This window comes from Lissotriton vulgaris, chromosome 5, assembly GCF_964263255.1.
Source record: "Lissotriton vulgaris chromosome 5, aLisVul1.2, whole genome shotgun sequence".
Taxonomy (NCBI): domain Eukaryota; kingdom Metazoa; phylum Chordata; class Amphibia; order Caudata; family Salamandridae; genus Lissotriton; species Lissotriton vulgaris.
The window spans coordinates 1193130729-1193158114 of record NC_141693.1 but is presented as its reverse complement, the minus strand read 5'-3'; the positions used below and the strand labels follow the sequence as shown (position 1 = coordinate 1193158114).

General features: G+C 43.4%; 1 protein-coding gene across 1 annotated transcript in view; it reads right to left on the bottom strand.

The window, feature by feature from the left end:
* Positions 1-27386, bottom strand: part of DMBT1 (deleted in malignant brain tumors 1) — an 845773-nt gene that overhangs the window by 286421 nt on the left and 531966 nt on the right. Inside the window, exon 15 of the mRNA XM_086919609.1 lies at positions 1334-1663. Coding sequence (XP_086775735.1) covers positions 1334-1663 — 330 coding nt within the window. The remainder of the gene's footprint in view (positions 1-1333; positions 1664-27386) is intronic.

Genomic DNA, 27386 nt, shown 5'->3' with positions numbered 1-27386 from the left:
GTGAAATCTATGTTTAAATTGTTAACCACGATTCCAAGCATTTGGGTGGGCATCAATTTGGTGAACTATTAATGTATGAAGCAATCTTTCTCTGTATCTTCTGTTTTGTATTTTTCAGCATTGTGTCCCTAGTTGATAGAATTGTTTTATTAAGTTGGATCTTGCCATTCAAAGTAGGACTGCCAGTTAGTAAAACAAATTAAGAGGCAAGGAGAAATAGAATAATTAAAGACATCTTCCATTTACAGGAAAAATATTAAGAAATTCATAAACAAACCTAACGCACTATGGAAATCAATGACATTAGATTTTAAATAAAGTTGAGATATGTTTCCTTCCAATCTCTTGAAGTATATGTATAAGCATCAGTAATAGTTGGAGGAGGCCAGTTATGAGGATCTGTCTCACTCCTCTCAGGCCCGATCACTTGTGCATCACTAAATCCTAATACTCCAGTCACAGCAAATATCAGAATTCTGTGTTTCATGTTATTACCACATGACTACAGTTTTTCTTAAGTTAAATTTACACAGTTAAACCCCAATGTTTTCTGGGAAAATGCCTGGGAAAAACTTATACATGTACAATTTAAGTTGCCACATTTAGCGTGAAATTCTGCATATTATTCCTAATTTGCCTTCTTTAAAGCACCGTACATATACCTCATCCCTAGTTATTTGGCATTTGCCATAATGTGGTAAATACCTCACCCCCCTCTACCTTAATTGTGATTGGGGTATATATACAGGGTCAAAAATAAAAGTAATGTTCTTCCTTTCCCCCACTTTTAGACAGAATATTTCCTTCCTGCTGTGTTTTAGCAGTCTCACCACAGATTAGCCCCTTACTGTAGGAGATAATCATTCCACCTTCTCCAGAATAAATCCTATATTGTTCACGTCCACTGCCACAGTGTGAGAAACACTAGTTCATTCGTTTTCTTTGCCACAATATTTCAACACAAAAGTTGCTTCTTTTTTAAGCATTAGGCAGTGAAAGCTTTTATGTGAATCAAGGTTCCCCTTTACCACTGTCACAACCACAAAACATTTTCATAGAGTTACTTTTCTTGGATATGGGCTGTAGTTTTAATTGGTAATATATATAGCATAGTGTAGAACAAACCAGACATATGCTCTAAATTGCACAACATGGACTTACAACCCACCCAATACATATTGAATAAATGAAAATACAGTTTACATTTTAACAATGCATCAAGCAATCAAAAATGCATTCACCTAAAGTCCACCCTAAACCACTCTTCTTCTTTATTTAAAGATATAAAGAAGGTGAGTTCTTTTATTATTCATAGTAAATACATCAAGAATACCTGAACAGATGACCCCAGCGTCATTGATATGGAGACAGTTATGTATGTTCCATCCTTTGTTGGGACAGTCCCACAGGTGAGCTTCTTGTCCTCTGCAGAGCACATCATCTAGAAGAATGCTTCCAGTTCCTTGACCAAAAAAGGCCCCTCCAGGAGACGCCAGGACAGTTCCACAGTCCAGCTGTCTGCACACAACTTTTGAATTTGCTGTACTCCAGAAATCATCACACACGGTCCCCCAGGTGCCTCCATAATACACTTCTATGCGGCCAGCACATTTCTGTCCTCCATTAACCAGGCGTAAGGCCACACTTTCAGTATCACGAGGAGCTAGAGGGACAACAATGACATAAACCTCTTATCATGTAGATACAAGTATGTGAAACTTCAGAACAAATTAGAACAATGATAGTTAAGTCATACTTTAGCCATTATCACTGAACCCAGACTACGAGGGATTGGGGTTTTTTCCCATTTCGGAAATGTGTTCTAGTGAACAGAGGTAGCAAATGTACAATATGAGACCCAGGTTAACATCCTGCCTCACCTCAACTTATGAAGCAGTCACCTAGTTTCCACTGCCGAACATATTCTCCTTTTGTTTTAAAGCACTACAATGTCCTAGGGCAGGTGTGTGTTTAAAAACATAATGGAAAGATGTTATGATGAAGATTCACTTCTTACTTTCTAACTGATCACACTGCCAATCATTAAATGCAATCTCAGGGGCCAAATGTGACTTACTGTACTGTGCATTTTGTTTAATTCCTGGTCAATAACTCTTCTCATTTATTTATTTATTATTGCTCTTGCAGTTTCATTAATTAGCAAGCTATCAATTTTCCAAATTACTAATCTAGCATTGCCACTCAATACTCTTCGCCAGTGGCCTCTCCAGAGTAGGCCCTACTGCAGGTCCATCCTAGTTCTCCAAGTGTACGTTATCTATTCCGCACTGTCCTTCTGAGGTGGGATGTAAAACAATGTACTAGATAAGTCTCAGTCCCCTTTATTCCTTTCTTTGCATTTATGGGCAGGATCTGACACACAATATTGGTCTTCAATTTGGTACACCTCCGATGTCCAGAGGCTGCTGCGTATTGTGTCTCAGATGGAATCAGGGTCTGGATTGTACTGTTTATGAGCAGAAGCAATTTCTGTCTCTCTGCCTAAAAACCCCAACAGCCCTTAGAGAATATCAGACAAAATTCCTATTGCAGAACACTAGCCTAAGATGTACCAAACTCCCTCTTCTGAGTAACAACCAAACCATGGATCACATGGCAGAATTGTGTCAGTTAGAAGGTCTGGGAGATGCTGCTCAAGTCGTTCATGAGTTCATGTGTTCTTCTAAAAACCGCAAGCGCTGCCCAATCAATTTCTTCCTCCCTGCAACTCCACCTAATACAAGGAAATGAATGACACTGCTAGTTGCCAGCCCCTCTTTCTGTGAGGAGACTGGACTATCATACTCTGTTGGTCTGCTTCACTACACCTGCCTGTAAAGTTTACAGAAACACTACTTTATGGTAGTGTAAAAGCAGGTATTGTAAGGCTACTAAACTGGGATGCTAATTATCAATGAATACTCCCACAGTTGTGCGTTGCATGTTGAAAAAACTTCTACAGAAACATTTTGCTACCAAACTGTTGCAGTCAAAATATAGAGGGCCACAATATTGAGAAGGTAAATGCATACAGGTAAGTGCAGATTTACTTCTCTTTACGTTTCAGGAAATAGGCCCTAAGTGTAACTGCTATTTATATTCTGCGATGTACAATGGCATTTGCACAAAGGTTTTAGCACCTAGATACAGGCTATGGTCAGATCCTGTAATTTGGTTTTGCAATATTTTATTATTGTGGTTTCTGTACTGAAAGCATAGTGAAAAACTAAGACATGCAGGCCGTTTAAGAGCAAAGCCTTTAAATTAAAAAAAACAGGGAAATACATAGAAAACGTTTTAGGTTTGAACCAGGACACGTGGCACTAAAAAAAGTTTTTTTGATATTTATGTTTTGGAAGAACTAACCATTTCCACTTTCCCAATGGTATTATACTATTCAGACTTTTTAAATGTTTGAATGGGAACAAAATGTACTTTAAGCTAGACAACTGTTGTTTTTTGAAAATAACGATAAAATTAAAAACTAGGACAATCAGAAATAAAAGTAAAACTTGCTCTACTGAACGTTATCATGTATATATGGGACTTCAAGTAATTGAGCTGTTATATTCAAGTAATACGTTTGCTGCAGTAAGTGTAATATATGGAAATTCAACAAGGATGACTGTACACATTTTCCTCTTGTGCTGCTCACATGATATGTATTTAAAAAAAACTTGGTCCCATGATCCTGTGTTTACATATAGACAATAATAACAATTGATTGTAAGCATTTACTTATTAAACGTTGAAATATTTTGACGATAGCTGCCCCAGAGAATGTGTTTGGCTTCCGATTAAATTAATCATGGTCATAATAACACTCACTTTAATAATACGACATATAAAGTACATCTCAAAATATAAATAAATTGTAATTAAGTGGATTATTATTTGGGGTGGGCAAATGCCCACTTCAAGAAATAATACCACTTAGGGTCATATTTACTAGGAATTTGGCGCAGCGCGGGAAGCAATTTAGCAGCACTGAGCTGCATCATTTAAAAATGCAGGGATGCGCACCCCTGTATTTTCCCTTGCGCTACAAAAAGCAGCCTAGCACCAACACAGATACCTTTTTGTCATAGTGCAACGGTGCTCGCTTTGCAGGGATGACTCCCCGCAACACAGGCACCCTTATGTCATAGTGCAAAGGTGCCTACGTTGCAGGGATTGTTGCTAATGTACAACAAGGGACACTTGCCTGCACATAGACAATTTTTAAAGATTTGAACACGCACAAGCTGGTATTATAGCTGAGGACCAGCCGACCCACACATGGGTTGATGGTGATCATACACCTTTCAAGTCTGTACCTGGTCAGAGGAGATGCTATTGAGACAAACTGTACCAGAATAGAATTGTGTCCACTTTCTACTTTATTTCTGGGAGAAAACTCATGGATTACAGCCCTGAGGAAGTCATAGGTTTACACACCAGTTGTTGAAACATGTGTTGGCTGGCAGAAGAAATCGAATAAAAAGAAAAACTGAAGAATACAAGAACACTTTTTTAGCACCACACCAACATAACATGCTAGAACAACTGAGTGCACCGTGTCGGAAAGAGCAGAATCCCTTATCATCTCCCTTATGAGGTCAATCTTTAAAGCTGATTTGCTCTTTCTAAGTGTTCTGCAAAATGCAGCATACATAGAAAGAGCAGAAATGATGAGAAATAAAAATATTTCTCCTCAATGCGCCAATGTAACGCCTGCCATTCACTGATGTCAGATTTTAGCGCTGGTGCAGTGATGCGTGGTATTTGCAAGAATACAGCACACCCTTGTGTTTTCCATTGATCTAAAAAAAGGCTGCCGAGCGCCAACACAGATGCCCTTGCATCATAGTGCAAGTGTGCTTTCTTTGCAGTGAATAGTCACTTCCACGCAGGCACAATTATGACTTAGTGCAAGGGTGCCTACATTGCAAGGATGATTGCTTATGTGCAGAAAGGGGCACCTTCCTGCAAATAAACCATATTTAAATGTGATGTGTTCTGTATATGTGTGCTGCTGTGTGCTGCAGAATGCAGCACACATAGAAGGAGCAAAAACGTAGAGAAATAAAAGTATTTATCCTCCTTGCACCAATGTAATGCCTGCTCTACACTGACATTAGTTTTTGGCACTGCTTCAGATATACAGATCCTTGTAAATCCAAGGTAGCGTCAAAAAGCAATGGGCTTTGCAGTGGAAGACCCACAAAGACACCCACTGCATGCCACTTTCATGCAGATACCTCTGTGCAAAGGGGATGATATTTACAAAGCAGTGTTAAACCACGTAAAGTGGCTTAACGCCGTGTGAAGACGCGAATACCATGGACCCCTCGGACATACATAATCCAGATGCCTCGGACAATCAAACAGTAGGTTTTCCCCCTTACCTCTCTCCGTCTCCTCTTCTCTGTTTCCAGACTATACCAGAGGAGTACTGTGCTTTGAACACTCCGGGATTCCCGGGTCATGTGACGGAGTCACGTGATTACCAGGGCTTCAAGATTGGAGATGCCAGAGAAGGAAATCATTTGTTTGGACAAGCCGCACCGCGAGTCGGGAGGAGACTCTGGTGAGGATCTTCCTGATACTGCCGCGAGACGACACAGGAACTTGGCAAGAGGAAGCAGACGACTCGAGGACCCCGGAGAAACCCTGCCACACCGAAGGGGCTGTCGGAGGAACAGACGGGTAGCCAGACCCTAACTGGCAACGCAAGGACACCTGCCACAGCCCAGGAGGGACGTGGCTGCACAAGGTATGGGGGCGTTTTAGACTCTCCTGGGGCCGCGCACTTGAGGGCAAGGGAGGGGGTGTAAAGGAGTAACGCCAACAGTTTCTTTGGGGCCATAAACGCGCCGCATACTACTGCCTCTCTGCATGAGCACACGAGTACACTTGGTGAAGGTAGTGGTGTTGAAAACCCTCCACTCTACACCCCCTGGCTTCCCGCAACACTTGATAAAAACCCAGGCCATTTCACTTACGTTTCCTTCTTTGTTTTTTTTTGTGTCATGCCACATGTTCCGGCCTCATCCACACAGACGTTCATCCTGAAAGCACCAATCACGAGGCCCCTTGAACTAAGGAAGTATCTGCAGAAGAGTAGAGAAGCTATATTTGACAGACTACGTCCCCCAGAATCCTTTGTGTTAACCTTAATAAATCTTACCAAGTACAAACTACCCATATTTGTCCGGCTCTGCTTCTCCACCGCACCACATGCCGCTTTGTAAATGTGGAGCAGGGCATTGTGCCACTGGAACATCAGCAAAAGTGATGTTCCAGTAGCACAATGCCCTTGTAAAAATGCCCCTTAATGTGAAAATGAACCTTCCAAGTGGTTAAATTAACCGTAGGTTAATCCCTATGAGACTAAACTGACACCTTTACCTTAGAGCACCACATAATGTATACAGGTAGTACCAAAACTGTAATGAAGTTAGAACACCAAACAATAACAATTCCAAACCAAATAAGAAAAATAGAGCAATATTTAATAAACAATATAACAAACAATTCAGTAAGGTGAACTGAGGATATGTAACAATACAACAGAAAAAGTGACTGAGTGTAGATTGCGCTGGGATTTGACAATATTTAAAGCATACAGTCAATAAGCAGCTCAAAGTATAAGGTTATTGTCACCCACTAATAACCAAGTTGGGTAATGTTTACACAAAACCACATTCAAGAAAACAAGAAGTTTATCCTGAGCTAAATGAACAAATCATTGAACATATTCCAGAAGGTGGGTATTCTCCATATCTTCTTTTATTATTGGTGTTGTTCTTCAAGAAACCAAACACTAGCCGTTGCCAACACGTGTTTCGTCTTGGTATGTATAACCATAGACTTCTTCAGGGCTAAAATGTTACAATAAATGTAATAAGAACACCCAATTTATAATACATGAGTTACAACATAGATACTCAACAATTAATACATATCTCAATTGTGTCAAATGTTTCCATGTAAAGTGGCTGAAACACCTCATATATCCCCCACTATTCGTTAGTAAGAGTTGTGTCCTTCATCATAATAAATGATACACATAACCCAAGTGTGAAACCATAACACAAAGGAAAAGGAAAGCACTAAGAAATCATAAACATATCTTAGTGGTTTATCTGAATCAATCGTTTTGATTACAGATTACTTTTTTATTGCTCTCACGATTTTTGGAGAGCTTTTGCGTGATCCTGCCACAAAATCTAGCTATGGATGAGTTAATTTACCATCCAGGAAACACAGTTTGGTATTAGTATCCTTGCATTATTTATGGTATCTCTAGTGTGATACTTTTTCTGATTCATCAATATTTATAAGAAGACATATTCACAGCTGGGTGTTTAGTGTGGTCCTTTACCTTCTGATTTTTTCTTTTCCTATGTTTTTTCTATTTTAGTTACTCATGGTGCCATTTGCGAACCTAAGATATGTTTATGATTTCTTAGTGCTTTCCTTTTCCTTTGTGTTATGGTTTTACACTTGGGTTATGTGTTTCATTTAGTTTTGATGAAGGACACAGCTCTTACTAACGAATCATGGGGGATATATAAGGTGCTTCAGCCACTTTACATGGAAACATTTGACACAATTGAAATATGTATTAATTGTTGAGAACTGAGGATATGAGTATTTTAAATTGCAAGTGAATATCGCACCAAAATGTAGAAAGTGCCAATGGCAGTCAAACGTTGTGGTAGACGAGGACCACAGCGCGATTTGAGATCAATCGTGATGGAGGATGAGTTGGATAAACTGAGTGGATTTTCATAGTTAAAGATGAAAAAATGGGAGATAGAAAGTTTCTGAATCTAATTTCAGAAAGGGACTTTGTCACTTTCCTAAAAGAAACACAGAAACTTTTCAGCAAGAAATTACCAAAACTCCAGAAGGACCATTCCGCTTTAGGTACTCATCCTTCGGGGCTCTCTTCCAAGCCCTTGGAGATCTTTTGCACACGTTGAAAGAAAAGTCCACAAAGTTCTTTCTCCTCTCTTTGGCAGTCAGGCAACCACTGCAGGCAATCCCCCAAGCAGCACTTCAGCTTGGGAATAGTCTCTCCTCAGTTTCTTCAGATTCCTTCTCCTCAGCAGAGATTTTGTCTTGTAAGACCAGAAGTGAACTAATTTCATGGGATCAGGGTCCCAATACTTATACCCCAAAATCCTTTGTTCTCTGAGGGGAGAGGGGCCTGGGCCCAGTTCAAGCCAGTTCTGAAGCACTCTGTTTACCAGACTTCTCCATTCCTTTCACAGCGCATTGGCAGGTACAGCAGACTCCACACAGGAGGTGGAGCCAGCATTGTGGAAGGCAAGTACAGTCCTGGAGCACTTTGTTGACAGTCTTCCTTCTCTTCTTTCAGTGTGCAGGGCACATATATCAGACACACCACAGGGGGTGGAGCCAGCACTGTGGGGGCGGGCACAGTCCTATTCAGGTCCCAGGTGCAGCTCCTCCCTCCCACCTAGATGCAGATCTCTCTATTCACCACTGGCTGACTCATTCTGTTTCCTGGAATCCCCCAGCCCTGTCACTCAAACTCCAGACAAGGAATACATAACCTCACAGAGGCAGGCTTAAATGGTTAGGCAAGCAAATACCTAGTGGTATTTGCAAACACAGAATATTAAAATAAACTTCACAAAAATATGTATTTTATTATTTAGTCCAGGCATACTAAACTCGAATTTCCACCATGTTCTCTGAGTCTGCTAGGATTATAAACATGCAACAATCTAGCAGCCTATTCTGGCCTATGGAGAACAGGCAGCCTTGCAATAGTGAAAAACAAAAATGGCTGTAATTCACTATTAGGACATGCCACACACATCAGGGCTTGTCCTACCTTATACTTACAATGCACCCTGCCCGTGGGCCTACCATAGGGGTGACTAATATGAAGAAAAGGGAAGGTTTAGGGACAGGCAAGTGGGTGCACTTGCCCAGTCAATATGACAGTTCCAGACTGCATGCAGGCTCTGCAATGGCAGACCTTACACACGTTTTACAAGGCCGCTTCTGTGGGTGGCACAACCAGTGCTGCAAGCCCACTAGCAGCATTTGGAATTACACACCCTGGGCACACTCAGTGCACTGTACACGGGTCTGACAGATAAACCAAATAGTCAATTATGGAATCACCAATTAATATATTAATTTACAGTAGGGAGCATATGCACTTTAGCACTGATCAGCAGTGGTAAAGTATCCAGAGTCATAAAATAGCCAACAACAGGTCAGAAAAAATATAAGAAGGAGGCAACAATTTCAGGGATGACCCTGCAAAAAGGGCCAAGTCCAGCAGGATTTAAAAGAAATGTCGAAGTCCCAATGCAGAATTGAACTTTGTTTTAATTTCAGAGGTCTTTGTGAAGTGCGAAAACAAAATCCAATCCGGTCGGGTAATTTTTCCAGTGGGTTCTGTTGAAACTCTGGAGCTCTGGAGGATATGTTTTCAGAAGTTTCCAAAACTTCTTCTGGTGCCCAAACAAACACAAGAGTACAACTCCAAGGAGACGGTAACTAGCGACTCCTACGGTGCCAGACAGAGTTTAACAGGAAAGGACAGTCATGTGCTTACCCTTGCTTGGCTGGGCTCCTCAGTGAAAAGGCCTATTGCAGCTAGTTGTGTCCCTGTAGGCACATAGGAAGTTGGCCAACGGCTTCTTGGAGTTGACATCTTTGTCCTGGGCACAGAGGAAAAGTCCAGTCCTTTAGGCCTCCTCCAAGTAGGTCCAGGCTTCGTCTGATCTTTTGCAAGTCCAAGTAGGTCCAGGCCTCATCTGATCTTTTGCAGGTCAAGGCCTCGTCGGATCTTTTGCAGGACCTCAAACTATTCTTTGGATGGTGCCTCAGAGTGTCCCATTTACAGTTGGTATTTGCTAGTGGGTGGGAGTGAGTCCTGGGACTCTCCATAATAAGTGGCGTAAAAGTTCCCAGGCCCTAACCTACCTACTTTTTCAAAAGTTACTGTTTGCCTTACTGCAAACATGCCCAAAATGCAATGTGCCAGGGCAATTACAAGATGGCCAAACTCTTCAGCTACATTAACCTTGGGCTCTGAGAATTGGGGGTGGTTAGGGGAGTGTACTATGGAAATTTCTAGCTTACATCCATGTTGGACTTGGCCGTTCTGGCAGGTTCACCCCTAAACTTTTTGCTTTTAATTGTGACCTGGTGTTAGTGTTTTTTTGGCTTCTGCGCACTTTACCACTGTGTCCCAGGGTAAAGTGCGTGCATGTAGTGAGGTTGGCCTGCCCTCCCATAGGAATGCATGGGGAATGTATGTGTTCCTGGTCGTTACTGATGCATGGGGAGTGCAAGGTCGAATTTGGTATGTGCGGATTCGTGTAATTAAATGCCGCGTTTTGATGTGTGCAGCATAACTATGTCTAGTGCGGAAGTGCTACTTCTAGAAGTTGGCCTGTCTGTGTAAAAAAGGTGAAATGACTGTCTGGCTCGTGATTGGCTGGAGCTGGCTGGTAAGCCTGGCTCCAGGAGTCAGGATGGGTCTGCCCCGTGGTGAATAGAGAGATTGACAGACAGATGCGTAAGAAGGAGGCCAGCACCTGGGACCTGAATAGGGCTGGGCTTTCCCCACACAATGCTGGCTCCACCCCCTGTGGTGCGACTGATGACCCTAGCCTGGCCAGTGAATGGTGAGAGGGGCTGAGCACAACAGAGTGCTCCAAAACCAGCTGTGATTGGTTTCCCCCCCCCCCTGCTGACACATACAAAGGGTTTCTGTGTATAAGAAGGGCTGTGACCCCTTCCAAAATGTTCTCTTCCTGATCCTATACTGAAGGGGGCCTGCTGCTGCTGGGCACCAGGAGGACTGCCACTGGGGACTGCCTCCCTGCCTGGAGGGCCCTGTGAGCTGGCCCCTTGGTCCAGCCTTTGCCCCCCTTTTCTTCCTAAGGACCTTGTTCCTGAACTTTAACCTGCAGCGCCTGGGGAGTGCTGGTCTCCCCCTCCAAAAATAGCACATTGCGCCGCTGGTGCGATGATCCCGACGTGGGGATCCCCCTTTTGGCTTATTTTCAAAGCAGGTGCCCACCCTGCATTTTGCCCCGCAAGTTGGCCGAGTTTTGCGGCGCAGGTGCTCACCCCACTTATTTGCCGACTTTGTAGTGCCTATCACGGGTGCCCAATCCGTTTTTATTCTTCATTCACCGGGTGCCTACCCCGGATTGCTACAGTGAGCTGCTTTTTCCTCTGCGGGTCACCGCGATGCCTGCGACAACCCGTAAGTGCCCCCGCCAGAGACCCGGAAGTGCAGGCAAGCCAAAGAGACAGGAAGCGGAAGGGAGCCCACCCAGCGCTCCTGTCCCCGGAAGAAGATTGCCTGCCGCCGGGCCGCCGAGCCGCTGTGAGCCTCTGAGGCTCCCCAAAAGAAGCCTCCACGCACTGCCGCGGTGCGGGAAAAGGAAGGTCCGGCCGTCCAAGAAGTGCTGTGGTCCGCGAGACTCCCCGAGTGTAGGGACAGCCTCGCAGCCTAGGAGGAGAGCGGCCCCAGGCAGCAGCCCGGAAGAGGAGCCCGAGCCACAGGTCCGGTTGAATGGGGGCCCGTTGTGTTGATTTGGGGGAGAGGGGGGTGTCGGGGCAAATTGCCGTTGCCCGCCCCCCCTAGTAGTGCTATCTTTGTTCCGGGCCAGTCTTTGTAGAGGTAGAACGGCCCCGGCTGGCAGCGGGCCACTCCCCCAGAGAGGCTCTGACGTGTGAGGGCCCAGTTGCCAGTTTAGAGCCTGCGAGGCTCCTGGGGGCATTTTGTATTCGAGCCCGTGAGGCTCCAACGTGGGGGCAATTGTGAATCTAGAGCCCACGAGGCTTCCACAGGAATTAGGCAGCAGTTGTTCAGAGCCCACAAGTCTCCCACATTTGGCCACATATTTCTTAAGAGCCCACAAGAGGATCCTACATTCTAGGGGCATTTTAGATGGTAGAGCGGGCCCGGTTGGCAGCGGGTCGCTCCCCCCAGTGTGGTGGTACAAAAGGGGGTGGTGATGGACGGAGCATCCGAATCAATCAAACACTCACACCCAGTCAAAAGATCTGGGTTTAATCCATCACCATTCTTTAGCCCACTCTGCCACCCCAGTTCAAACATGGCTATATGCAAATCAGTCTGACCCTGTGCCTCATGGGAACAGTCCAGCCCGAACTGCCAAGCCATGTCTTTCCTGGACTGGAAACAAGCTTCCAAGGACCGGTTTCTGGCATTCCAGCCGTCTTCAGCCCGGCTTGCTTGAATCCAGTGGCAAAGTGAGCAAGGGACTCACGCCTGAGCATACCCTGCCACACTTATGGCGGCCAAAAGCGGTACAAAAGGGGGTGGTGATGGACGGATCATCCGAATCAATCAAACACTCACACCCCGTCAAAAGATCTGGGTTTAATCCATCACCGTTCTTTAGCCCACTCCGCCACCCCAGTTCAGACATGGCTATATGCAAATCAGTCTGACCCTTTGCCTCATGGGAACAGTCCAGCCCGAACTGCCAAGCCATGTCTTTCCTGGACCGGAAACAAGCTTCCGAGGACCGGTTTCTGGCATTCCAGCCGTCTTCAGCCCGGCTTACTTAAATCCAGTGGCAAAGTGAGTAAGGGACTCACGTCTGAGAATACCCTGCCACACTTATGGCGGCCAAAAGCGGTACAAAAGGGGGTGGTGATGGACAGAGCATCCGAATCAATCAAACACTCACACCCAGTCAAAAGATCTGGATTTAATCCATCACCGTTCTTTAGCCCACTCCGCCACCCCTGTTCAGACATGGCTATATGCAAATCAGTCTGACCCTGTGCCTCATGGGAACAGTCCAGCCCGAACTGCCAAGCCATGTCTTCCCTGGACCGGAAACAAGCTTCCGAGGACCGGTTTCTGGCATTCCAGCCGTCTTCAGCCCGGCTTGCTTGAATCCAGTGGCAAGGTGAGCAAGGGACTCACGTCTGAGCATACCCTGCCACACTTATGGCGGCCAAAAGCGGTACAAAAGTGTGGTGGCATTGTTGTTTATAGCCAAAGGCTCCGGAGGGCACAGTTGTTTTATCCATAGAGCCTGTGAGGCTCCCATGTGGTTTTGGGCCCCCTTGTCTCTGTGAAAGCCCAAAGGAGATTCCCAGCTGCCCAGCACTTAGTGGGCAGCTGCTACGTTTAGGTCCCCTTGCGTACCTCCTTTGGCTGCCTGCGCAGCCTGCCCTGACATTTTGGACACAGGGCGCTTCAGCCCCTGAGAGGCTAAGTTGGCCTGGGGACAGTTTAGGTGTTGTGCCCCTTGCGTGGGGTACATATTTTTTCCTCATGTGCTTTTTGGCGCAAATGTGATACTTGCCTAATGTGATTTATGCATATACTGCAATGCTCATTTCTACTTCTGAATGTGTTCATGCTTACGAGGTTGTTTTTCCTAAGATAGGTTCTACTAGTGAGTTCATGGTTTCCTGTGTGATATATGCCTAAGGTGGTTACGGTTGCGTAGTGTGTACTTACCTTTTACCAGTGATTACTGGTTGTGTGCTACATTTGCTATTTGGTGCTACAGTTATTATATGTGCTATGTGCTAATCGTTATTCCTACAAAGTGCTATTTCTACCAAATGCTAGTTCTAAAAGTGCTTATTCCTGACAGAGTTCCACGTGGCCCTGTCCCGTGTATATAATCCCCTGTAAATTCTGCCCGTGCCAGTGGCACAGTGTAAATTGTGTGTTTATTATCTAATGTGTTTGGCATAATACAAAAGGCTATTTTTATATATAACCTTGTGTGGAGTTTCCTTTGTGGTGGGCCTTGGGTGTTGTTGCTGGGTGCCCGCGCAAACGCTTTACACATTGCCCCTGAGATAAGCCTGACTGCTAGTGCCAAGCTACCAAGAGGGTGAGCAGGGGTTTTCTTGGCGGGTGACTTCCTTGCCCTGACGTAGAATGGTGGTTTCTGTCTGGCTTTGGCGCAAGCCTTAGCCAACCGGAAATCCCCATTTCTAACAATCCACATCAAAGATTATTATCCAGTTTGAAGAAGTCCATGGAGCCACATGATAAAATGAGCAGATGTCTAGTAAGACAAAACAGGGCCCTTCAGCAATCAGACAGAAGATACACAAGGATTGTGATCTGGTTCTGTTTGATCCTTTTAAGAATGCAAATGATTTACATGTGCCTCAGATAAACCTTGACGTTAAAACAGACAAGGGAACCCTAAAGGTATGTTTGCAGGGACCTTGGGTAGTTTACATATTTTACAGAACAGTGGTCCCTACTTATGAGCAGAATGAATTTCAAGCAGATAATCAAAACACCTAATAAGTGTAGTGTTTAGTGTCCAGCCGGACAAAAAGCTTTTAATTAAGCGTATTAATTCAGTAATACAAAAAATGTAAGAACAACACAGTAACAAGTGGGCACAGCCGTGACCCACAACATATAAGACAAAACAACTGAAGCAATGGCCAAAGGGCAAAGCTACAATAGGTCTGTGAACTTGTATTCTGTTTTTACAGACATGGATTTTCAGAAAACCAAAACTTTGTATTTTTACAATATTCCTGTGTCATATTGCATAAGAGGTTTTTTCTAAAAGTCGACGACGTTTCGATGCCTTATTATATTCTGGGCATCATCATCAGGACAAGGAAATAATCATTGTTGCCTTATTAATTATTATCACTAAGCCTTTCTGCATTACTTAACAAGGGATAATAGAACACATTGGGAAAATGAGGAAGGAAAAAAGAAAGAGAAAAACAATTCAGGCATTACGTTTAGGCATGTTAAAACAAGACTGATCTTCATCATGGTGTCTATATACAAATGTGGATCCTCCGTGAAGGTGAACTTGCCGAGCGGTATGTGTTTCACTTAGTGCCTAAGCGATCGATTATGGCCTCGTAGTGAGAAAAGTAACATCGTGGGTACAGAGCCGCAAGGTGACAAAAACAGCTGTGAAAAGTGCTGTGAAGGGGGGTTGAATCAAGGCAATGTGGACCGATCGGTTTAAATGAGAAAACAGCGTTGGGGTGACAGTCTGGCGAATTACTCAAAAATGACATGCGAGTGATAGCTGCAGACATGGGTGGCACGGTTACTATTTTAAACAATGTACATCCATGCAAATTCGATGACGAGCGAACAGAGTAGGCGATGGGAACGACAATGCAATTCCAAATAAGTGCAGGCATGCATAAATGGCGGCGATTTTAAACCGGTAATTATATATAGCGGCGCATTTCGGACAAAAGGTGCAGACATGCACAAAGGAATCAGAGTGAACATGGGGAACAATACATCAATAACAATCCACATCAAAGATTATTATCCAGTTTGAAGAAGTCCATGGAGCCACATGATAAAATGAGCAGATGTCTAGTAAGACAAAACAGGGCCCTTCAGCAATCAGATAGAGGATACTCAAGGATTGAGACCTGGTTCTGTTTGATCCTTTTAGGAATGCAAATGATTTACATGTGCCTCAGACAAGCCTTGCAAGCAGGATTTGATAGTGTTGTGCCAAAAGGAGGATCCTCACCCTCAACCTGAATGTCCTGTTGAGCTCCGAGGTGTCATACCTGTTAATTCAAATCAACATGTCAATAAAATTTGTATATTGTGCGGCTCATGGAAGGAATTTCACACCACTTATAGGCAGAGCATCAGGTGCAGACTTGGGATAATTAGCCCAATGGTGTTTCAGAAAGTTATATTTTCAAACTAGTTAGAAAATTCTGAATTTACCAATGGATTTGATTTTTTAATACAGTTAGTAAAGGTACTTGGAGTCTGGAATTGTTCTGTAGAGGTTTCATTCAGGACAATGCAGAAATAATGATTTAAGCTGTTTTATTAGTGTCAGGACTAGGGTGGTCTGCGGTCTAGGGCCCGCCCCACGTCATTTGCCATGTCCTAGGCCTTTGTGTGGAAAGGTGCATCGTTTTCATTCTAAGGGGCGTTGGTGGTTACAATGTGCAATTCCATGATGTAGATGATGTTCTGTTTTGAAATATACTTTGTCTGTGTTGAAATGTGCACATTATATGGTGTTTATCCTCCCCTGTCCGCCTAATGCGTTAGATTTGGCACCCTGAACGCGTCCGCGAGATGCGTGAGGTTTGGTAGCCTCACGCGAGATGCGTGGGATTTGGCAAGCAGCTTTAACGCGTCCGCGAGATGTGTGAGAAATGGCAAGTGGTCGCTTAAAACAGCTGGCGTAGTCACGTAAACGTACGCGACCACGCCCAAACCCCTTTGCTCACTATTCCTGGGATTCTGAAGGTGTGGCAGCTTCCTCCTGATGCTCTGAGTTGGAATCAGAGCTTGGGAAGCACTTTTGATTCTTTTGCAGCCTGTAAGCGGTATCCAGCAGAAGGTTCTTTGGTGAAGGCGAATCCTGTGGCAAGATTGCAGTGGAGAACTTGTCGGAGCCAGTAAGCTACTTCTTCGAGGTTTTGGTCTCCTGCAGCCACGCCCTTCAATTGTGTAGAGTAGGTCGTACTCTACAGGTAGGTCCTTTTTGGGTTATTTTAAAGGATAACATTTGGCGCAATACTTACAAATGTGCTTTTAGAATGTTACTTTGGGTAAATTAAAACATTCTTAGTTTCCTTAAATACAATTCACTGAGTATTTTCGACTCAATCTTCTAGAATTCTTCCTTGAATGGTTTGTTGGTCGCTATTCTTAACTGGCGCAATTCATTTTGCAGTGTACAACAAAAGGATTTATTTTGCTTAAAGAAATACAATTCATGTGCAGTTTTTTGGTTTTGAAGATTATTGTTGCAAAGTGAATATTTCCAATGTAAAGTTATATTTGAGGTTACCAATGTAAAGCAGATATTTACAAGGCAAAGATATATTGGTGGCTACCATTGTAAAGAGGTTATTTACAAGGAAAGTTTCATTTAGTCTTTGGGTATTCTTGAGGTGCCAATGTGTTTTCAATGCGCAATTCAAGATATGGTAACAGTTGATGACTCTTGGAGTTTAGGCTGAATTTAAAGTCAAAAGCCTTTCAATCTTAAGTAGTATTTTCGTTATTTAAGTTGTTGCAGAGTTTTTGCAAATACTAGAAAAAACTTGCAGCATTAACTTTTCTTTTTCAGATCTCCCTCCCTGCTGTTCCCTTCCCAACACCCTTTTCCCCCTGCTTGATCACTTCAATATTCTGTGTATTTACTACAATCAGAATTGGAGGTATCGAGAGGTGGGCCCTTATATCAACTCAACAGATCCTGAGGAAGACCTCGTCTGACAATTAGTTTGTTCCATATAAACAACTAAGCCCAATAGAGTGAAATAAGGATTTGGCTATTTAAGCATTGCTCGTACTTGCTATCATTAATTGAGGCATTTACCCCTTTGAGACATAATTTACCCCACCTTATGGGCAATACGGCAATTTTAGCACTTAGAAGTGAGTGTTTAGGTCTGTAAAAAATATGTTTAAAGGTATTTCTGAAAAGATGGGAGTTTGCAGGATTTAGCGAACCAGGCCTCAGTTGAGAACTGTGTCGTGTTTTCAAGCTCACAAAGTGGATGCCACACTGTAGTACTACAGTCCACATGTGGCAATTAATTTTTCAAATAACTGTAACTGAGGAATTTCAATGGTTTTGGATGAGTCAAATGTCCAGCTAACTATAACACCCCTGAAACCTATGTTTTTTCAGAGGATTTCTAAGGTTTTTTTAAATGATAATTCCTAACTATAACATACCTGAAACCTATGGGTTTTTTCATTGCATTTCAAACGTTTTTTAAATGATAATTCCTAATTATAATGTTCATTAAGCATATCTGTTTTTTCCCTATCTTTTTAATTATCATCCCATTCTCAACCTAGTAAAAATGGCAAATATTATCACTCTTCAATTGATTTCTTCCTCCAACAAAATCGGCACAAACCAGAACCACAACTAACATTAATAATATTCAAACTAGGCGTTCCTGTAGAATTACATCCAACTCACACCCATATTTAAAGAAGAATATGTGATAGAGGTACAAATTATGCACTTCCTACACCCAACAAAATCACAACACCAAGCGCCACCACCTCTGCAACCACCCCTCCTAACCCCTCCCCATCTACTACCTCAGAGGCAGCGCAAAACAGGACAATGGACCTTCCCAAAATAATATATCCCCTCAACGGCACACTAGCTGAATGGTAAGAGATGTGGCAACCAACTATTTATAAGGGAGGGAACTCGCACATAATGAATAATTTACACAATGCCAAGACTAGCAGTAATATGCTATGCACGACTCACTATACAAACCAAAACCTTTTCCGTGTGTAGATATAGTATTGATATGTGTAGTGTACTGCACAATGGACACAACCATATTATCTCAGGCACTGGGGAATATCTCGGTCATGTAGCTGAGTTGTCCCCCCCCCCTTGAAGCAGAAGCGGAGTGGACTGGTCCAACGTACACAACTCCAGCGTAAGGGTATAAATAATTAGGCTACACATTGGGCGTGGTTCACTTGTGCAAAGACAAAAGACTCTGCCACAGCAAAGGTCCTCACCCAGCCACGTGGCTGCCGCCATGACCACGTGCCTCCTCGATACAGGCCCATGGCAAATTCAGCGCCACAGCACCGCTGACTAATGTCTGTATCGACTACTGCCTTCAATCTACACTGCGGACAGCAGGGTTCACAACTTGAATTCAGATTTGGATCTACACTACAGACAACATTGAATTAAGCCTTTCTTTAGTTAATGTAGAGACGATTGTACTATTAGTCTTCAGATTTTGTTTTAAGCATGTGACAAAAAGCATTCCTCAATGTCTGTCCTTACTACTGCCTTCGATCTACACTGCGGACAGCAGGGTTCACAACTTGAATTCAGCTTTGGATCTACACTATGGACAGCATTGAATTTAGCCTTGCATTTTTAAGGCAGAGACAATTGCACTAAATCTTCAGATTTTGTTAAAGGATGTGACAAAAGCATTCTCGATGTCTGTCCTGACTACTGCCTTCGATCTACACTAAGGACAGCATGGTTCACAACTTGAATCCAGCTTTGGATCTATACTATGGACAGAATGAAATTCAGCCTTGCTTTATTTAAGGCAGAGACAATTGTACTCTATGTCCTCAGATTTTGTTAAAGGATGTGACACAAAGCATTCCTCGATGTCTGTGCTGACCACTGCCTTCGATCTACACTGCGGACAGCAGGGTTCATAACTTGAATTCAGCTTTGGATCTACATAGTGGACAACATTGAATCAAGCCTTGCTTTATTTAATTAAACAACAGGGGGTGGTGATGGACAGAGTTTCTGAATTAAGCAGAATACTCTCACCCAGTCAAGAGATCAGGGCTTAATCCAACACCGTTTTTTAGCTCACTGCACCATCCTAGCTCAGAACCTGGCTATATGCAAATTAGTCTGTCCCTGGCCCAGTGCATCATGGGAACAGGGCAAACCAAACTACCAAGCCAATTCTTTCACCGGGAAGGAAACAAGCTACCGGGGACCGGTTTCTGGCATTTCAGCCGTCTTCGGCCCAGCTTGCTTGAATCCTGATGGTGCAATGAGCAAGGGACTCACGTCTGAGTATACCCTTCCCGCTTATGGTGGACAAAATAATTAAACAACAGGGAGTGGTGATGGACAGAGTTTCTGAATTAAGCAGAATACTCTCACCCAGTCAAGAGATCAGGGCTTAATCCAACACCGTTTTTTAGCTCACTGCACCATCCCAGCTCAGAACCTGGCTATATGCAAATTAGTCTGTCCCTGGCCCAGTGCATCATGGGAACAGGGCAAACCAAACTACCAAGCCAATTCTTTCACTGGGAAGGAAACAAGCTACCGGGGACCGGTTTCTGGCATTTCAGCCATCTTCGGCTGGGCTTGCTTGAATCCTGATGGTGCAATGAGCAAGGGACTCACGTCTGAGTATACCCTTTCACGCTTATGGTGGACAAAATAATTAAACAACAGGGGGTGGTGATGGACAGAGTTTCTGAATTAAGCAGAATACTCTCACCCAGTCAAGAGATCAGGGCTTAATCCAACGCCGTTTTTTAGCTCACTGCACCATCCCAGCTCAGAACCTGGCTATATGCAAACTAGTCTGTCCCTGGCCCAGTGCATCATGGGAACAGGGCAAACCAAACTACCAAGCCAATTCTTTCACTGGGAAGGAAACAAGCTACCGGGGACCGGTTTCTGGCATTTCAGCCGTCTTCGGCCCGGCTTGCTTGAATCCTGATGGTGCAATGAGCAAGGGACTCACGTCTGAGTATACCCTTCCACGCTTATGGTGGACAAAATAATTAAACAACAGGGGGTGGTGATGGACAGAGTTTCTGAATTAAGCAGAATACTCTCACCCAGTCAAGAGATCAGGGCTTAATCCAACACTGTTTTTTTCTTTATTTAAGGCAGAGACAACTGTACTATATGTCTTTAGATTTTATTAAAGGATGTGATAAAAAGCATTCCTCAATGTCTGTACTGACTACTGCATTCCAGTATGCAAGAGACATTGTACCAGTGCGACCCGCACGAACCACAAATCATCGCAGGGTATGCACACGCTGAGTTCTTCAGGTACCACTAACTCACTACACCACAAGTCATCTTCAAGTGGCCTTATTAAGGAAGAATTCACAAGGCAAAACACATTGTTACCAGTGCGGCCACCCAGACCACACATCATCGCAGGTTACTTACACGCTCAGTGCCAAAGGTACTACTAACTCCATGCACCATAAGTCATCGCCACGTGGGCGTATTCAGGCAGAATTCAACAGACAAAAGACATTGGTCCGAATGCAGCCCCCCTGGACCACACATTATTGCAGGATATGTACAAGCTCAGCGCTAAAGATACTACTAACTCAGTGCACCATAAATCATCGCAAAAAAGAGTGAACAGATTTATGTCATCAATGAGGCATACTATCACTTTTAAATCGAATTTATGCAGATTCCAATAGATAAAAGACATTAGTCCAATTACTGGGCTCCCCCCGACCACGCGTCATTGCAGGGTACGTACACGATAAGCGCCAAAGGTACTACTAACTCAGTGCACCATAAATCATCACCATGTAGCCTTATTAAGGCAGAATTTAGTAGGCAAAAGACATTGCTACGAGTGCAGCTTGGCCGGAGCATGCATCATTGCAGGCTCCACAGAATATTGATGCTTCAGGTGCCACTAACTCAGTGCACCACTTATAACCGCTGGTTGCAGACACGCTAACTTACCAATACTGTGCAGCTCTACTCAACCCCGCCTGGCCGTGGGCTCTTGGTAACTGCTGCCTACACTGCGGTCATCAGAGCTCACAATTTAATTGACTCTTGATTCATTATTTGCAGTGTGCAGTACCAAACTAAGTATCACGTCCCTCAAGCCTACACAATATCCCTTCAGTAGCCTTCCTTCAAGAACTTCTTTTATATCAGTTCTAGATTTAGTTGAATAACAAAATTCACCCTGCCAGTGCAATGGAACACTGAATGGCAGTCTACACTGCGGACAGCACAGGTCACAATTTGAACTATAATGTCCTTGAAACCTACATACTTCGACAACGTATTCCATATATGTTTCGTCTTTTATTTAAATCATGATTACAGATGCTGCAGTCCTGTAGGCAACAGACAATGCTTCTAGTGCAGCCCGTTCGTATCACGCATCATCGCAGGGTGAGCAAACACTGAGCAGCAGACGTACCACTAACTTAGTACACCATAAATAATCGCCACATGGCCTTATTAAGGCAAAATTCAGTAGTCAAAAGACATTCTTACCAGTGCGGTCTGCCTGGACCACGCATCATCGCAGGCTCCACACAAACCGCCCCTACCTCAGTGTACCAACACTCATGAACCCTTTACAATAGAATCTTCTGTGTATTATTTCACATGTAGTGCTCCTACATTTGTACAGCAGAAGTCATAAACCATTTATGATGGAATAGCTGTGTATGATATGATGATTACTATTGTACTTGTTACCAACTGCAACCTAATAAAATGGAGTTGAGCGCATGTGCCCGTACCCACTTCAACTATCTATCTGTGTCTGTGTATTCATTATGTTTGTAAAATGCTTCCCCTAGGCACTACCACATTATATTGTGCTGTAAACAGCATATGCAACCATCTTACCTCTGGCAGTAACAAACACTTTGGTTATATAACTTTCTCTCGCTCATTCTACAAATACGAACGTAGAAACTGGATCATTACAATACTGCACGGAAAGTGTATAGTAAATTTATAAGTGTGTGCTATTGCGCAAGTTTTTTTTGTAGCATATTTATATAGCTTGAAGTCGACCCAAAACTATGTCATCGATTTACATGAGCACCTTATTTACAGTACATTTTCAGGCACGTGTAGATTACGTGATTTGTCTACAATAACAGGAAGTGGATGCGACTCCGAGGCTCCAACACTGATTTCCAGCACCAAATTGGACAGTATACCTGAATGACCACATATGTATATATATTAGCTGCCCTTCATGTGCCAAAATATGCAACCTAAAGCTTTCATAGCCCTGTAGTACTACAGCTACAACACTCCACTGAATGCACAACAAACATTCATAGTCGCAGAAATGCGTCATGTCCACCATCTTTTATGTGTCGAACTATGGATGAATGTAGGGTCAGTGATTCCCCGTACCTTCCATGTTGGCCATGTTGTGGGACTTATCAGACATAATGACACATTTGCATTTAAGATCCGGTGATGGCAGCACTACAACACAGACACCTGAATCAGTTGATTTCTCATATAGCTCATGACAGAGCCACGCACATAGCTCCAGAGTAATTTTTCATATCCTCGCGCAGCACTGGCATACGTCAGGCCAGCCCACTTCGCTTACACTTACCGGAAAACACAACAATGCTACATGGCCCATATTTTCATTGTAGTGATTTGCTAGTTCCAGGTCTAGTTGTCAGAACGGCACACACACACACACTCATGGCTGGTATACACCAATACCACACCCATCCAGCACAGGCGTCACAACACACATGACCGTACCAATAAAAAGACCGGGCGCATGTGATCTACGCCATTTTAGAGTTGCTCCCATTGCAAGCGCTGTGATGGCCCATTCGGAACAGGGGGGCCCACCACAACGTGCGTGGCCTCTTTGGTCACTGAGTCAGTGGTACCAGAAGAACTGAGTGGGTGAGGAACCTGCGATGATAATGGGTGAACTAGTATGTCCTTTGCCATAGCGATATCAAGACTCAGCACCAAATGTGAGACTTCTTGGGGGCAGAGCGGGACTGCATGATGTAGAAGGTGCTCTGTCTGCAAAAAAGGTGAGCAGTGAGGCCTGGGTGCGCACCAGAGGGAGTAGATGCAATTCAGCAGACTAGATACAAAAAGGTGACGCAGCGATTTAGGCATACACAGTCCTACATACCCTACCTTATTGCTCCCACATGCGTAGTGAAGTAGATGAGTATTTATTTATTTATACTATGTACACCTAACTTTACCATCTTATTTTGACAACCTTTCCTTTCTCAATTCATTTAGGATTCGCGCTTCCATTGCTGTGCAGAGTACAGCTCATGCCTTTGTTGGAGTGCACAGCACTGCTCACGCAGTGCGAAATATTTTTTATGTGAAAAAACGGGGATATGAACCTAACCTTTGATTTGCACATGCTCAGGCGTGTCTGTTTCCTCCCATTCCAGACTTATTCTAAAAGACTGCAAGCAGTTGGCCAGAGACAGACGCATTGCTCCGCCCATGGCCTATTGGTATCTATTACGCTTTTGTTGCGCGCAAAAGACTCCAATAGCACATGAGCTTTCAATTATCATGCCCAGACAAGGCGTGATCATTGAAACCACATGTATGACTGCACATCACTTGTTTTCTATAACCGGAAGGAAAACATTATTACTCCACTAATTGTTCATAAATGGAAGCCCATTAAACAAGTTGGAACCGTACAAATGGTTGTATTTTTAATGGAGGAGGAAAGGTGTGTGAAAGGGCAATGTTATGGTATTCCACATTAAGACAGTGGCAATTACCAATCATAACATCTTACTTTTACTATCTTTTAGATGTGGAGCTTCAAGGTGCACTATGCCCGGCACATGGTGGAAGACACACCGGTGACAGAAAGGTGAGCTGCAAATATTCTTTTCAGAGTCACTCTCCCACTTCCTCTCTCTTTTGATGAACAAATGACGCACAATCTTATCTTCCTTTTTTGTCTAACAGGTTGTGTTTCACAAATTGGCATCCCCCCCAACACCTCCAAAGCTCAATGTTTGAGGAATCTGCGATGATGCTGGCCATTGTAACAACGTCTAAGAAGGTTGCTTGGACACGTGGTGGACCGTTTTTGAAACACGCCAGTGGCACAAGGTGAGCAGAGAAGCTTGTTTTCAAAGCAACAAGAAGTCTCCTGTGGGCGGGGAGAGTGGATACTGTGCAGCAACTTGATTGCATAGGAATGTACAATCACCTCCGGGCAGTGGGAGTGGATAGGTTGCAACAGTCTGGGTAAGCAAGAAAGGACAATCACCTCCGGACACTGGGAGTGGATGCGGTGCAGCAGTCTGGGTGCGCAGTAATGAAAACTCACCACTATTCAGTGGGAGTGCATGGGGTATAGCACTCTGGGAGGAAAAGAGCGCACACACACCTCCTTACAGTGGGAGTTGATGTAATACAGTAGCCTGAGTGTGCAAAGGAGTAACACAGAAATATACGTGTGCAGTTGTATGTATTCTGCAATTACTAGTTGTACACTATCTTTCAGATTACTAAACTTGAGGGTGCACAATAACCCGGCACGCGGTTGGACACACACCGATGGAAAAAAGGTGAGCTGCGAAGATTTTCTCCAGTATCAACTGTACTTCTTCTGCTCCATCTATTACTTTCTCTCTCCCACACTTTCAATGTCTTTCTTTGTCTCTCTCCTCTCTCTCACACTGTTTCTCTTTTCAAGTTATGAACCCTGCTGTCCACACTGCAGATAAATAAATCATGGCTGAATTTAATACTGTCTGCAGTATAGATCCAAAGCAGAATTCAAGTTGTAACCTCTGCTAGATGCAGTGTTTGCAAAAGGCAAGCAGAGTGGCCTAGGAGCACAAGTCCTCCAATTAAAGGCCGTGCGAACAATCGATATTGTGTGGCATAATGACGTGATCTTTCACCTCATTCTGTCTTATCTCTGAATCATTTTAAAGACCTTCTGGACCATACTGTAGATCTGAGCCAGCGTGCACTTCCCTACAGACACAACTTAAACGCGGACCTGCGAGAGGAGTGGGATGCCTCAGGCACACTGCACACATGTTAATAAGCAATATTCCCAAGTGTTATGTTAATTTGCAATCTTTGACCTCATTCAGTCACATCTCTGTCTCATTTTAAATACCATCTATACCATAAGATAGGCCTAAGCCTACGAGCAGCGCTGCCTACGAGCAGACTCCTTATGAGGGTGATTCTGCGGGAGGGGTGGGGTGCACTACCCTGAGTGTGCATGTGAGAGAAAGCGATCTTGCCTTCCGTAATGATGTAATCTCTCACCTCATTCAATCACATCAATTTAATTTTAAGGATCTACCGGGCCGTACTATAGATCTCAGCCAGCAACAAGCGCTGCTCTACAGACACGTGATGTTAGCTTTTAGGACACTTTAGTTACTTCCTTACTGAGTGTACATGCACACAGGCTCACGCCACTGCATTACACGAGAACATTGAGCTTCTAGCATACGCTCTATTGCTATGTATATTATCATTAGCATGATATATTATAATTTAATTTTGTGTTTTCTAGTGCATTCTAACTCCTCTTTGAACCACGATTATCACTAACAATTAACTGTACTTCAAAAATGAAAGATGCACTCAACTCCGATTTTCTACCAAGACTAAAATAAACATAATTTACCTGCAAACGTTTTCACCATTAAATTACTTCTCTCTTTATAGAGATGAATTGATTGGCTGAAAGGGGCTGAGCGGGAACTCTTTCATGCAATGATGCCCTGAGCATTCTAACACCTTTCATGGCAGTATCAAGACACCATTCCATTGTGGAGACCTGCTCTTCCATGCAAATGAATCCCGGACTCAGAGCTTGCAGCAACACATTGTAGAACACACCAGTGGTGGCAGGTGAGCTGTGAAGCCTCAGTGTGCAAGACCTACAATTGAGCACATTGCGGGGTAGAGACTGGGGTGCAGCACTCAGGGTGCACAGATGCATACAAGCGATTTTCAAGTAAGTAATAATGTTGGAGTATATTATCAAACAACGGTGATCTCTGGCTTCATGTATTTAATTTTAAGGACTTCTTTAACCACACTCTATCTCGCAGATCCCTGCGTCCTACGCAAACGAATGACGAACTGTAAACACCAAAGACTGAGTGCAATAAGCCGACGCTCTAGCTCCTCCTTCCTCTCTACTTTTAACTCACCCTCCCCTTCTCATTTACACCCACTACCCTCCCTTCCATTTTCACTACAATCCTTTAATTCAAAGTAGCTTTTTTTACCTCTTCGACATAGCACACATACTTATGTTTCATTTTTGTTTTGCAGATTACCTACGCTGCTACCACTGGAGTCCATCTCATGTTTTGTTTAATATACTGTTCTATTAAATTTATGTTTCTATTTATTTATTTATGTTTTAATAAAGGATAATAAATGAGTGTATACATCTCTTTTTCTGACATTTGACTATTATTTAGTGTGATAATCTTCTGCTTAGAGAAGATTTTAAAATCAAAACTATTTAACATTATAATGTACCTACACAAAATAATGTAAGTAACTCTTAGGCACATAAATCCTGAGTAATTATACAACTACAAGAGTTCTATGAGTATATCACTTTATAACACCATAAGTACTGTTAGTGTGATTACAAAACAAATAAGGCACTGCGTAGTACCACCGAGGCGTCGGAGACTGCCGAGGCACACCCTGCATATTAAAATAAAGATCCTGAGTATGACAATTCCCAGACTTAAATTGCCTCGAACTCCTTGAATAATTAGTAAATAATTCTCGGGAAGGTGGCTGTCTCCTAGACTACAAAACGTGTCTGTACCCTTCCACCCCCAATTCACATTTGACATTAACACAGTACTTGGGGGCATATTTAGAAGGAAGCCGTTAACATAATACCCCTGAATTTGTAAAAGAATAACTGATGGTGCTCAGAGTTTTACTAAGAAAAGAATTATGTTTATAACTCGAAGTGTAATACCGGGGTTAACTCTTTACCAGCTCTTTACCAGAGGCTGTAGCTGTGATTAATGGTTCCTATGGAAAATTTTTAAAAGTCAAGCACACTTGCTGTTTGGATTAGCAGCATTGTGTACT